The following is a 15,014-nucleotide window of genomic DNA, read 5'->3' on the forward strand; positions in this document are numbered from 1 at the left end:
GCCTTTAATGCTTGATGATACCTTAGGAGATTAGCCTTCACATATCGGGTTGGAGGAAGAAAAACTATTAGTTGAAGGAGGCTTTTGGAATGAAGGCCTATAAAATCTCACATTATAAGGTAATGTACTAATATTTAAGGCCAATTTGATTCGATTTTATTGCATATCACTTTTTAGAATCCAATACATTGAAAAGAGTTTTAAGTGCTCAAGTAGGTCGTATTTCTATTTCACAGCTGTCTTTCTAAAACTCAGTGAAAGATGACTTCTATTTTTTGGCATATGCACTGAGTCACGACAATGGCTATGCTTTCGCTAAAGTCTACAATCCTTCTTTTACATATCATAAAATAGATATATCATTTTTAAACAGATGATAGAAAGACACATCAAGCAAATCATTTCAATCATTGTTTCCATATTTTACATTATAAGCCATGATGTGTAACATACATACAACAGACACAAGGTCAGTTATTTTGATAAATTTCCACATATAGTAACCAAATCATGAAAGTACAAATCCCAGAAATTGGTTTCTAACAAGCTTATAGTTTCTATCACAAAAGATAAGTGTCAACATTTTGATATTACAGGCAAGTTTGGAATATGTTGGTCGGGAAATTCCAGGGTCACTTAAACTTAGTAAGAAAGTTAACTTTGCAGCTCAAACAAACTGACTGCAATCAATTCCCTTACTAGAAAAAGCCTCTACAAGGTTGGGGAAGAGCTTAGCAAGCATAATTTTGAATCCTGTAGAAGTCCCTTTCTGGTTTTCATATTCAGATTTTCCACATCCAAGGGAAGCTCCTTCAAGATATGCCTGACAAGCATGAAGTATACGTTGGGAGCGTTCTCTGAAGTGCTCTTCCACCAGTGCCTCAAAGTGCTGCATCACGCATCACTATCAGTTACAATTTTATCCATATAATAGCATTTAAAGATTCCAATAGCTCCATTTTTTTGCATAATCATCTAGAATCAGGGCCACACACAACATGAAAGCCAATATAGGAAAATCGAAGTATAGAAGAAGTAATTTTACCTTTGGTGGCTTTCTTAATATATACAACATTGATTTGGTTGTGAGAAGGAAAGCATTCTCATTGTAGCTCACAGAGTTCTTCTCTCCCTCGGCTCTGCCTATTTGTTGGTCGTATCCAGCCTCATTGAAATAAGGCTTCTCATTAAGGACAAGAGCCTGCAGAGAGAGTAAGACTTGAAGAATAGTGGAGGAACCAGGGCTCCACACTTCAGTGCCTGTGCCTGTCCAAGTGTTTAGGAGACTCAGGCAGATTCTCCCTGACTCGTACAGATTCGGATTTAAGCGGAGCCCACCAGAATTGTAATGCACCATCTGCATGAGATTTCAAAAGCCATGGTGACAACATGAGAGTTTGTTCAAATATAGATATTGATTTTTCTTGAGATCTTTGGACATGAGCTTCTATAGTATAGAATGAAATATTTTCGACAAAACACATTGGTTAAGCTGAACTTCAAATTTCAATAAAGAAGTGCGGGTGTTGAATGCTGATGCATGAATCATAAATGAAAATAGGTAACAAGCACTGCAAACTACATTCAAAAACTTACAGGTGGCTCATTTGGATACTCTGGAGGGAAACATATATCGAAGAAAAATAGACCATCATGATATGGGGTTCCAGATGCACCAACGATTGCGGCTCGCATGAGGTCCATTCTTTCTTCAAACACACGAACATAAATATTATCTGTTTAGATCAATAAAGATTGTAAGTGCATTTGAAGAAATTGCTGAGTATTTACAGCGTAGCATAACAGATTTCCCTTTTCATAATTAAATCAAGTAATCAACACATGGATTTAATCAAAATAACCTTTCAGGCTACTTATTTTAAGCTTGTTTCCAGATTGGATCATCAGTGACCCCTAATGCACACATCTTTGCATTCTAAATCAATTAAACTTAGGACTCCCACTTTTGATGGAATTTTAATAATTTTATTTCTCTTTATAAATACCACCATTTTAGTTTGTATTTTGTAGTAATCTACCAAACCTGAGGCTCCTTATCTCCCTAACATCAAAATTTTGTCTGCAAATTAATCCTCCCTATTTGGCCACCTGAAGTGTCTATGGATCAAGAATGTTAACAGCTGATACAGTGTCATCATATATATATATATATATATATATATTGTCAGTCACAATGGTTCCCTCTAAGATTAAAATGGCTGAATTATGAGGACTATCAATCTAAATCCATATAGTGGCAGACTGGCAGTGGCCCAAATACAATTCCTTTGAGTTTAAGAATTATATAACAATTAAGATGCACCAAGAAGACATTACAAAAGGAAAACAAGTATATAAAACAATGTGGTTTATATAAACAAGATAAAGTATTCACCAGGAAGATTTTTCTCCAGGATGTTCCACTCTTGCTGAACCTTTTTTACCCAACTTCTTTTTACCTACAAAGGAGAGAAAGCAATCAGCCTAATATATCAATTAATAATGTGTCATGGCAAGTGATGATCAATTTTCTAACCTGTGATATTGAAAACCCCTTTCCCTCATCCATAAAATGATGTTCAGAGCAGTTTTCTACAATATCAAACTGCTTAAACTGGTTTGAACAGTTGCTGTCTAAAGAAAATGGAAATTCATTCTTCTCATGAATCCTAATTACTTCTGGATATAAAGCTCTGTCTTCATCAGATTGCAACTCAGTCACTGGATGTGGCTCAGTGTACAGGTCACAAATTTCCAAATCTTTGTTATCATGAAAATCAGAACCATTCTCTTTTTCAAATGTAGGTACAGAGTAAACTGCTCCTGATCCTGAAAGTAAAGTTCCACTAGATGTTTGGAATATACTGGCTTTTAGACTGGAGAAAAATTCAAAGGCAGCTCCTGGAAGGAAAAAGGAACTACACTCCCCAGGATACTTTTCACAATTCTCTCCACTACCATCACCATTTAACGAGTCCTGATCATCAAACAAGACATTCAGTTTATAGCTAGACGGTTGTTGCATTTGGTAAGCACCTAGTCAGAAATTAATCTTTCAAGAATATAATTTAGGAATTAATGCCTATAATTTGCACATTCAAAATTAAAAGACTTTGAAATTTCCTTTTTTAGTATTTTCTTTTCTCTTGCTATATTAACTCTCTCTCACATCCAAATCAGATAATATACATGAATACATATGGATCCATACAGATAAAGATATTGCACTCACCTTTCCCTTCTGGTCAGAAGGTAGACTTCCATGTTCAATGATCTCAGGCGTTAACTCCTCAACATTCCTTTCATAAGTAGAGGAGTTTAGAGTTGAACCTTCATGTTTATCAATCCGAACAACTTCATAAGGCTCAACCTGTTAGGCAAACAAAAAAAGTCCATAAATTACTTGGTATAGATATACAAAATTAATGTATAAATTAAAACTAGAAATCAAAATCAGTATTGTTATGGGAAAACTATGAAAAACAAGGAATTCTTCATAAAGAAGAAAGTATATGTCATACCTTGGTTGTGAAACCAGTAGCCCATTTCACCTCCACATCACCATCTTTGAAACCAATAACACTGCCAATGCAGTGCAGGAAGCCGTCATCAGAGAACCCATCCTGATAACCCATTTGGTTCTCGTTTTTAAGAGAAGTATCCGCATTCAAGTCATTCGATGACTTTTCTTTTTCTTTAGCAGCTTGGTAACCAAACTGTTTTTGAGCCGCCTTGAACATAATATCACCATAAAAACAGGAGTAGTCTGGATGCTCTACAAGTTCGTAGGCGCTCACAGTCTCCTCCATATTGTTTCCAGACAAATTATCCGGGTCGGATAAGGAACCAGTTTTCCATTGTACCTTTACAGTGTGTTCCTTTGCATCCACACCTTGGACAACACCCCATCTTTGGCTGCTAGGCCTAAGAGGATCATAAGAAGCACCTTTTTCCAGCACAAACTGATGTGGCCAAAATTCATGAGTGTTTATAACATTCACTGGGAGTAAATTCTGGGGATCTAATCCTGAAGTTTGTTCACCATTTTGCCACACAATATCAACTTTGGTCTTTATCTTTCCAATAGTGAACAATTCCCCAATATGAGAACTAGGGTTTCTTCTCTTATACCCTCTTTCCATACAATGCTCCATTGTAAGACCACCTGTGGATGCATGTTCTACATTGTGTTCCTCTTGGCCTTCAGCTGAGAGCATGCACCAGTCCCCAAGATTCCAGTTTGCATGTGAAAAACTTGACAACACAGTCAAGTTTTCGGAACCTTGCCAGCATGGTGGAGCATTCACATTCAAATTGCAATCAACAATAACAGAGGCAAGCCAGTTAACATACACCAAACCTGCATCCACAGCACAAACAGTGCCTTCATCTTGATTGTCTCTCCAAGTGCCACATAGCCATCGAGCTGACTTAGAAGCATAGGAGGACTTAACCTTTACTCTCTGCCCTGGATAGTATGGATACTGTGAGTCTTCAAGAAAATTACCAGTCAGTGGTAAAACCTTCTCTCTATCCGAGGCAACGATATCACACTTAACTCCATCATCAAACAATACAGTCACTTTGTCCACCACCCTTTGAACCTGACCAAGCCATGGCCCCTTAATTACATAATCACCTTCTGAAGTAGACCGAATCTTCATGAGTTTCTCGGAGTTTACATTTTTCAGTACTTCTCCTCGAACATTTTCCAAATCGGCAAACACATCAACACTTGTGACCCTTCCCATCTGTCCAGAGGGGTCTGACAAGGAGCAGACAACATCCCCTTGAACAAATGGCCTCTCAAATGAGAGAAAGTCATCAATCTTCTCAATGCTGTCCTCTAAACATGATAGTATGCTCTGAGCTTGCCCACCATATTGAAAATTAATTTCTTCTTGATCCTCACTGCTGCTGCTGCTGTCACTGGATGTCTCCCAGTCCGAATCATTACTAATAATATCCATCACTGGATGCCTGTCATAATATTTTGATAGTAGTATCAATTAAACTACAATCCAAAAACATGACAACACAGAAATAGTGTAGAAAAAAGGTGTTTGTCTATGTTTGGAAATTGTCACAAGATTCTGAAATAGATGGAATCAGAATTATTCTGCCTTGAGAAGAAAGAACACAAATTGTTCATTAAGATGTAGAGTTTAAACTTGTAAAAAAATTTCTTTGAATGAGAACTATGCAAAAAACATGAATAAATTAGTAATGTATTTTCCTTATTAGAATTGCTGATATGGATATTTTTAAATTGTTGAAAAATAATTAACATATTAATGAACATTAACAGTAAATAGGGATTCAAGAAGATCCTTACCTTCTCAAGGAAACTGGATAATCAAATTTCAGTGTGTATGTATTTTGATCAAAGTAGGTATGCCGATATTGACTTCAATGGATAACTATGTATCATACAAAATACTTCTGATTGGTGCTTTTTCTTGTCACATAGAGTTACTCAGTATCTCCAAAAACTTATCTTGATCACTGGAACTGGAGATCTGATGCCAAAGGAGATTTTCCCAATAGGATACCAGGAGTCAATCAAGGACTCCAAAATGCCAAAGGAGATATGCCCAACTTGAATTGGAATTTCACAGAAAGAAGCTTCTGAGACAAACTTCAAACAAAATACCAACTTGCTACAAGCCTACAGCTATCAAATAATTTTTTTTCTCTTATTTTTCTCTGTGGGGGTCACTCAAAGTAAAATTTCTAGCTATAAGAGGAAGCAGACCAAGATAACTAAAAGGTGCCAAAGGAGATTTGCCCTCCAGAAAGGTGGAGTTCCTGGAGTTTTTTCTGAATGGTTGATTTTTGACTCAAGGATAAAATGATTTTTCATATATTTTTACTACCTGGAATCCAACCAAAGGAAGTTAAGTAACTTTTGCCAAAGGAGATTTGCACAATACTGAGGAAGCTTCAAAAATAAATAAGGGGCAGAAAGAAAATAAAATTTACTCTAACGAGATTGAAAATTATATCGCCAAAGGAGATTTCCCCCCACATCAAAGCCTAACACTCTATCAGGTCTATCTAGTACCAAGGGAGATTGGCTAATATCTAAAGCCAATAAAATTTCAGAGTTGTGATCTGGAGTGCTTTAAGCTATTCACAGAAAAAAGTACCTTTATTACCAGATCATTTTTTTAGCCTGCAACAAAAGAAAGCATAGACTAGTCAATACTTTCACAGGCTTCTTCAATATGAAAATCAAATAGACATATCAAAAGAATGAGATTACAGTTACAGATAGTTAAGCTGACTAAATTATAATGTAGCACCATAGTTCAGGTGGCAGGAGAAAAAGCTAGGATTGAGATTAAACTAGTGAACTGCTTATCAAAGAAATGGAATCTTACAGAATCGCTGTGAGTCTTGATTAAAAAAAAATAGAAATTACAAGAAAAGTGAGAACTAATATTTTCCTAAGATTCATGCACATTAATATCTTGAATTAGTAGCAAATCTTGTAGGAAAATCATTCCACACAACTGAGGTATTTCGCATCTCAAATTCCATGAAAAGGGGAAAATATCAATTCTGGCCATCTGTCTATAAAAACTGAAAAGGACATAGAGAGAAACCAGATAGTACAACTTAATCATAGAAAACAATGATATTTTACCATCCATGAAAAAAGCTATCATTTTTTTGCCAGTCAAATTAGTCACAAATTCATTGCTCTAATTGGAAGAATAATCCCAAAAGCAATCATTCACAATTTATTACACCTTGGAATATATATGAAATCAGTTCTAACACAATCATGTTAACCCCAATAATTTTTTCCAAGCTAAGAGTTGAAAATTTGCAAAAGAAAGAATCATCTGTACATTTGAGTTGGTTGGACCCAAATAAACCATAAAAGGTACCCACCATAACTCTAAAGTCTAAACACAACATAAAGTAACTCCACCCAGAAGAACACAACAAATTAAAAATAGACTACTTCCCAAAATTTACTTTCAGCTTCAAAAACTATCTTGCTCACTCTTCTTCTAAGAGCCTGTTTGGATGCAAACAAAAAAGCACTTATTGGAGCTTATTTAGTGTTTTTTTAGTAGATAAGCTCTAATAAGCTGGTATGCAAATGGGGTCAAATATAATCATGCTATATGGAAATCAACTATATTGAGTCCAGCACACTCAAACACCAAAATCTAGCATAAGAAAGAGTATACAAAATCTATTTAACCCTAACAATTAAACTATTCCAAGCTAAGAGTTGAAAATTTGCAGAGTAAAGCAAAGTATCATTTGTAATTGTACCTTTGAGATGGTTGGATCCAAATAAACCAAATGAAGGAACTCCAACTCCACCCAGAAGAACAAAACAAATTGAAAATAAGCTACTTCCCAAAATTTGCTTTTTCAAAAAGCTATCTTGCTCTCTCTTCTACTTCTTCTTAAATTAGAAATTTTCAGGCTTATTAGAAGAGTGAAGAGGTGGAAAATGTTCAAATAGGTGGTTTAGTTCCACAGCCTGTTCCCTCATCCTCCACATCAACACCGAGGTTAGGAACCATTGCAAGCTCGGTGAAATGCAGCTAAGGTTTTGGTGAATGGTGGGAACTTGTGTTAGTGTGACCAATGGAGGTGTGTTATGATCCATAAATAGAGTGACTATTTGAACCAACAGAAGAGAATATACCTAACAGTATCTGACACTGACACACAAGTTTCTGCAATACAGTTAGTCTGTAATTACTTGTTTGCCCTCATGTTATGTCACACAGACAGATGTCAAAACTTTGAACTGAAATGGTAATTTCAATGGATTGTCTATTTTTCTATACATAAATATTTAAAGAATTTATTTATTTAGTGTATATGAAGACCGATAAATCATAAATACAACATTTCAATTTGTAAAAACCTGAGAACGTTAGCCATTGAGAGGATTGTTTTATTTTATTTTATTTTTAAATCCAATTGAGAGGACGTTGATCAATTTTATTTGGATTCAATCTCAACCATCGACCATCAAATATTTTAATATTATATTTATGACCAAAATTTGCCTAAACACCTGATGTACATGTGCTTCTCATTTTATTTTAAGAGGTGCCGTATCGTTTGTGGTATACAATAGAGTGTAATTTTAGAGTTTAAAGGTTGTCTGAAAATAAAAATAAAAATACAGGTGCTCTAACATTTATGACCATAGTCGAGAAAACAAAGATTTGATGTTGTCACTCACCAATATGATACTACTCTAACATATGGAATATGTTTGTGCAGTGTAAAGCTATTAGCTATGCACCGCAATATTGTACCATGCCTTTTCAATCAACTAGAATTATCAATTATATATGGTTATTGAAATGACAGAAGGCATTTAGGAAACAGGATGGACTGAATTTTGACACTATAAATTTGTTCTCACATAGCTATAGAAATTGAAAAGAGGAACCAATTATTGAGGTTTTTGCTTAGTTTCCTCTTATTATTATTATTATTATTTTCTTCCACCACTTAACTTGAAGCAGCTAGCTGACATAACATGAAACTAATGCATTGGTAATTTGCTGATTTTCGAATTATTTTCATGGGACAGCCATAAAAAAATACATACTTCTAAAAATCGAGCCATTTGGTGCACTCTTTTTTATTTTGATGCAGGACAGTTCTCACATTATTTCACATGATAAGCATTACAAGAAAACTTTCAATACTTCACTTCTTTTTTGCTGAAACCCCGGTTAACAACATTTGCAAAAAAAAAGTAGTAATCTAAAGCATTTAATGTCGAGAACATGTGTTGTCATTATAGTGTAATTAATCTATTTCTTTAAATGCTTTAGTGATAAAAGCACTAAATTTTCCGATAATAGCAATTTCTATCCATTAAGCAAGGTTATCTCAAGTTTATTCTCTTGAATATCCTTGCAATACATGTTACTTTTCTAACCAAAACAGAGAATATCCTTGATGCTTCAAAACTGAGTGGAATGCTTATGATCTAAAGACAAAAGGACAATTTTAGAATGTTTGTGGAGACAAGTAATGTGATTTCACATCTTTTTTCCTCTAGTAGACAGAGTATATTACATGACATTTGCCTTCACAGTTAACGAACAGAGAGGATAAGTAGGAGCCAATCAGTTTAGTTCTATAATACGTATGAAACTAATCACAAATTAAAACTAGAATAAATTATTTTCTTAGTTGCCAAAGTTTAAAGAATGTGACTTAATCAGCACTAAGACACTATCTAGTTGTAAAGGTAGAATTAGAGGCCACAATAATGTGAAAGTGACCAACTCCTAACAACTTTTTACAACAATGAGTTTTAAAACCATCCCTTTTTATCTTTTTTAGTTGGTTGGACTTCAGATTTACTGTGCTTCTGTTCTATATTATGCATATGCCCAAGATTTGATACCAAATTCCTGTTAAGGATCCTCCGCAGCAGAGATTCTCTACGGCTCTCTCCTGCACAATTATACACTATTGATTTTTGTAATAATCAATGACTTTGATTAATTTAAATAAAAAATAATTTATTAATTTAAAGAATTTATGATGATTTATCTGCTGGAGAGGCGACTGAGAATCTAAATTCATTTCGGTGACCTTTGATGATTGTAGAGGACCAAGTTATGGGGATATGAATGTTCTTCTTTAATAGTCAAGCATTTAAAGGTAGCAAGCAATGTTTTGGCCTTCTGATGTTACTAGTGTATTAACTTGTGAATAGCAATGTTTTAGCTTGCTTGAAGTGTTATCAGAGGTTATTTTATGCAAGAGAATTATAAATTTTAGTTTATCTAATTGGTATTAGTCAAAGTAAGGTCAGAAATTGGACTAGTCTTCCTATAATTGAGGTGGGGGTGCATCTCTGATTTTTTTATATATGCAGTAAGGGCTGCACTATGCAAGCACTAATTTGCAACTTTCATCAACTCCACTCTTGTTCATATGTGCTATTAGACATACAGGAACATTTATTTAATGTTCAAGGATCTACAGTATGTAATTGCTAATGCTCTTCATTTACTTTTTCACCAATTGTCTCTAGTATATTAAATTATTAGCATAGTGGTTAGCTTAAATGCTTATACCAATCTGCACTCAAAGGTGTCAATTCGAATATTCACATACTCATTCCTCTTCATTTTTTTATATTAGAGTATTTAGCGTTGACAACCTTCAATAATCCTCTTATTGCGGGTGCTTACACTAAATAATAAATGATTAATCATAAAATGTGTCATATTATAAGGAGTGAAGATCGAATTCCCAACCTTGTAATTAAGGAACAATGTGAGCATTAATCAGCAAGTTTCATTACTTTTTTTTTGGTTGCTAATTTCATTCCTCTTTCTATAATCCCCATTGTATGATGTCAATTTTTATGGAATTTGGTGAAAGCTCCACATTTGAAGGCTTTATTACAGCACTATTTGAGCCACCTCTGTACCATTATAATTATATATACTTCTGAAATGGAAGTTTACGTGTCAGTTTTGTTGGTGTGTGGTCTGTCATGGGAAATGAGAGATATTAACCGCTCAAGGTGGATAGGGAATTATTCTACTTTTTCAACATTGTACAGCTGAAAAATATGAGCTCGTAATCACAGGTGGAGACTATCACAGAATTTGCTAGCACACAGGTTTTTAAATGACAAGAGTTGTACTTTTATAGCAAAACATCACCTAAAAGTGCTTCTAAAACCATGCTTATTCTGAACCTGTTGAATTACATCCACCCTTTTTCCTGATTTAACTTTTGAAAGGATCTACAAACTAATAAACTTCAACGGACCACATGCACCTGTATTAAGCACAAAGGAAACATAATAGAGACATAGAGTAAACTCCATTTTCAATCACCCTTCCATGATGCTAACTTTTTATTTTGCTGCCACAAATTTCCATCTTGTAATGTGTTGAGAAGTCTCAAATTAACAAGGGATATGATGAATTTTACATTCAAGGTGTCCACCCTTAAGGCATAAGGGAGTGTGTTTAAAAGTCTTACATTCAGTAGAAATATAACCATGGTAGCCCTTATTATATTACAAGACGATTCTCATATCAGTGTTCTTATATCAGTGTAAATAGACCTGTAAATGCATTCACATCCACATAAAAATAAAAGGTAAATAGAATTGATCAAAATGGAAGTATGTTCATTGTTTGTACCAAGCACACACTTTTTTACTTGTCCAGCATTTGTTGATGTCATTTTCTTTTCACCTAGTAGATAGCTAGTGCATCTACTGTGACCTGCACTTTAAAGGGAAGTTGAGATATTGAGAGAGAAATCCACATGTTAGCAAAATCTATGTTCGCTACAAAATAAAGGCAGGGTAGGTTTTTAAAATGGCCCTCCACTATTAGTAAAATACTCTTTCAAACAGAATTTGAGAACCACTAGCAGGATAGTGCTTCATATATAATAATCACAACCAAGGTGGACTTTTACATATGCATTTGTATAGTTGCATGCCTTTCTTTTCTTTTTCCCCCATAACTTTTCACCTTGTTGCTACCATTGAAAAAATTAATTAATTAATGTATGCCGCCTATTGCACTTACTAGTTAACAGTACAAATGTACAATTATATATATTCTGCTGTAGAGAGAGCTGCAAAGAGTTGGCAGCAGAGATCCATTCTGCTCTAAGATGTCACTAGATAGTAGGGTTTTTTAAGGACTAACATGGTGATAACGCGCAATCTTTCAAGGAAAAAAGTTTCATTAAGTGGAAATGAAGTGGAGAGAAGAAAGAATTTAAAAGAAAAGAGAGACAAAGTAAAAGCTGTGATTAAAAAAGAAGAGATAGTTAAAACATGAATTGCAATTGAAATGAAAAATTTTATGAGTGTAAATGAATGATAACTCATGTTCAAGAGACCAATTTAGTAAAAAAATATTAGAGGACTAATGTGGTTGAACATGAAAATTTGAGGAATAATTTAATGACTATTTTTTTAGAAAACATGATTGATGAAATGTGTATTTTTAATGATTTAGTAGAGGGCTTAGACTTTCACTATAAGAAAAGTCTGAATTAGTGTTGGCTGCTGAAAAGAAACACTAACAAGGAAAAAATTGTCGCTACAACCGATTTAGTGTCAGTCAGGCGTTAAAATAGTTGAAGCTAATGTGTAAAGTCAACCATGTGACCGACTCTAAGCATTAGCGTTGGTTTAGCCGACTCTAGGCCAACACAACCTTGTCAGAGACATTGGCTGATGCAAACTATTAAGTAATAAAGTCGTTCGTATAGACCGACATTATTTAGAGTCAGCTTATACAACCGACTCTACATATCGTCAACAGTAATATGAAATGTCAATGCACAAATGATAATGAGATACATCATTTGATCACAACTTACAGAACCATAAATTAATCACTCTCGACCATAACAAACACTACATTCAACTTGAAATTACTATGTTAGTGTCTCCAAATTAGGGGAGTGTGTGACCTACTGGAGAGCACCAATTTACAGTCTGAAATTGTTAGAAAATGATGATGTAAATCATCACCAAGTTTACATTGACAATCTCAACCAGCAAACTAAAGGGTAATGTACACATCACGAGGAAATTTGAACATATGCATCGTTTATAATAAAACATCATATCAATATAATAATGAGCCAACATAAGATCACAATGTCAATCAAATTAATCATAAGTTCAAACTACATGTAACTTCATGTAAGAAAAATAATACACAATGACAAAAGTAATTACAAGCTTCTCGAGCAGCAGTTGTGTTTCTTGTCTCATTCTTTTCATATTTCTCATGTCAATTCATTTGTACCATCATCAACTTCCATCTCTTCTCGTATTAGATAGAAAAAAATTTCAAATTTACACAACTTTAAAATTGCATTTCAGTAAAAGAATCCAAGTGAAGTATAAGATAAACAAATGAAGAACGTGATTTCGGGAAAACTACCTCCCCTGATTCATCATCTACTTGGACAGAGTACACAAGCCTTATTGCTGGTCTTTCTACTGGAATAGTTCCTCTATATAATGCTCGCTTATAAACTACCTCACCCGATGATCATTTATTCCTGCTGTGGTACTAAAATGAATGTGACAACCACTAAAATTTTCTAATCTAGTATTTCTGCAACAATTATCAAAATTGGACATTCGGAGCAAAATCTTCAGAGAATCCCATAGGAAATTCGGGGGTCCCCAAAATATCGCAATACGTGCAATATGTCTAAGAAGCATTATTCAAGAAATACCCACCATTCACCATGACATTGAAGCAAAAGATATGTGCAGATTGTGAACAGAGTGATAGCAAACTAATGGTCTCATGCAACAGCAAATTCATCTCAATGTCAAGTTTTCAAGAATCTCAACATTCATAAAAGTAGATCACATAACAGCAAACTTTCATACATTTTCAATTTAAATGTTTAACAATTTTATGGTAAAACTTGACACTCTCAAGTTTTTTTACACTTGAGAGGATCCCGGCTCATTTTATCTATGTTGTAGGTGAAAGAAGTTGAGTAGGTTTTTTTTTTACCGGAAGTACCCCACAACTGAAAGCTGCAAGATTAATCTCTCATTTTACTGTTAGTGCACTAAACCGTGTGAGGTTAGCTAAAAATGATTTTTCATTCACAAGACTTGAAAATTGAGTCCTGAATCACTTAAGAAAGTGTTGAACTACTATATCGACCCGTTTAGTTACGAGGAGATTATCTGTTGCAACTTGCAAGAAATAATTTATTAGGGTAATCATAAATAAAACGAAAATGGCAGCTGCAGAAGTGCTGTGCGATTTGCCAACTCCTTACTAGTTAGAAGAGACTGACAGGTGACAAAGAAAGTGAGTCCACTTAGAACCACTTTGTCCCATGGAAGAAGCGAGATATTCTGCCATTTCTCATTCTCTTTAACCTTTGCAACAACCCAAATAACACACAAAAAAGTTTCCTGTGGCTACGAGTTGGAAATCAGAAGAAGGATCAAAATTATAGAATGAGACATATAAATGTTTTTAAAGCAAGTCATTGACCTCATATGTAAAAAACTATATATAAATATGTCTTTGCTTTGAATTTTCATTTTGAGGGATGTTAAATGGAAATTAGAGATGATAATATTCCACTTGGAGATGGGAATCCTTGCGGGTATTGTCTCATTTGAGGGCAGTGTTCTTAGGGAAATTTTCCTGTTAGGATGAAAACCGAGATAAAATTCTCTTGATAAAAATTAGAAATAGGGATGGAAATCACCGTCTCTATTCCGCAGGGTCTATATATAAGTTTTTTTTTGTCTAAAGTGTCTATATATAAGTGAAAATATGATAATATCCTTATAAATATTGGCCCAAACATGCAAGCAACTCATATGCATCTAGATTTATTATTTTTCTACTTTCATACTTTCTAACAAACATTAAAACCGGCTCAATGTGAGTTTATAGGGTCTATCTAGTCTATGAGGTAGTGGTGGGGTAGAAATGGGCCAAATAGTGTTATGGGCTTATGGCCACAGGTGTAGATCAATCCTACAGGTGTAGATCAATCCTAGGTCAACCATGGGATGAGGAGACATGTATGCTCCTTCACATTTTCATTGCCATGCAATAATCAAAGAAGAAAGTATGAGATGCCTAGCTGTTTGCATTGGATAGGTTTAGCCTCATATGCTGTCTATAGGAAATTGTGGAAAATCTAAAGGTCTCTATCCAACGTTTGGTAAATGTCCCACCAGTATGGATTTAGCTTGTGATGGATAATAGCAATTGACATGTCAGATTTTTCTTTTCTTTATTTTTTCTGATAAAGGGGTGGCTGCTAATGAAAGAGATTTCCCAAGAGAAGCAAATTCATTGACACAAGGAAGATTGTGGTCCTAAATCCTAATTAGTCCTAATCCTAACAGATTCATTGTTCATAAAACAGCTTATGTTGTATTTCATATCCACGGACCACAAGATTACAAGAGCATAGATTTGGTTTTGCCAGATAATTCCTTGTTAAAGAATAATTAC

The 15,014-nt window shown here is 34.5% G+C and overlaps 1 protein-coding gene across 1 annotated transcript; it reads right to left on the reverse strand.

Annotated features, from left to right (window-relative positions):
* Positions 1-398: 398 nt before the first annotated feature.
* LOC130715698 (probable ubiquitin-conjugating enzyme E2 24) lies at positions 399-7,622 on the reverse strand. The gene is made up of 9 exons (XM_057565814.1): positions 7,294-7,622; positions 5,336-6,175; positions 3,522-4,980; positions 3,233-3,370; positions 2,537-2,977; positions 2,396-2,459; positions 1,597-1,736; positions 1,046-1,357; positions 399-889 (listed from the first exon to the last, which is right to left on the reverse strand). The coding sequence occupies exons 3-9, from the start codon at positions 4,968-4,970 to the stop codon at positions 668-670; spliced, it is 2,766 nt and encodes a 921-aa protein (XP_057421797.1). The 5' UTR covers positions 4,971-4,980; positions 5,336-6,175; positions 7,294-7,622; the 3' UTR covers positions 399-667.
* Positions 7,623-15,014: the final 7,392 nt, after the last annotated feature.

The sequence above is a fragment of the Lotus japonicus genome, chromosome 4, assembly GCF_012489685.1.
Source record: "Lotus japonicus ecotype B-129 chromosome 4, LjGifu_v1.2".
In the NCBI taxonomy this organism is placed as follows: domain Eukaryota; kingdom Viridiplantae; phylum Streptophyta; class Magnoliopsida; order Fabales; family Fabaceae; genus Lotus; species Lotus japonicus.

Excerpts from the sequence above, each read along its gene's own strand:
- LOC130715698 (XM_057565814.1), bottom strand. The coding sequence starts at position 4,970 with ATGGATATTATTAGTAATGATTCGGACTGGGAGACATCCAGTGACAGC. Across the intron at positions 2,978-3,232 it reads CTTCTGACCAGAAGGGAAAG|GACTCGTTAAATGGTGATGG; the intron begins GTGAGTGCAATA and ends TTTGATGATCAG. Across the intron at positions 1,358-1,596 it reads AGTATCCAAATGAGCCACCT|ATGGTGCATTACAATTCTGG; the intron begins GTAAGTTTTTGA and ends AATCTCATGCAG.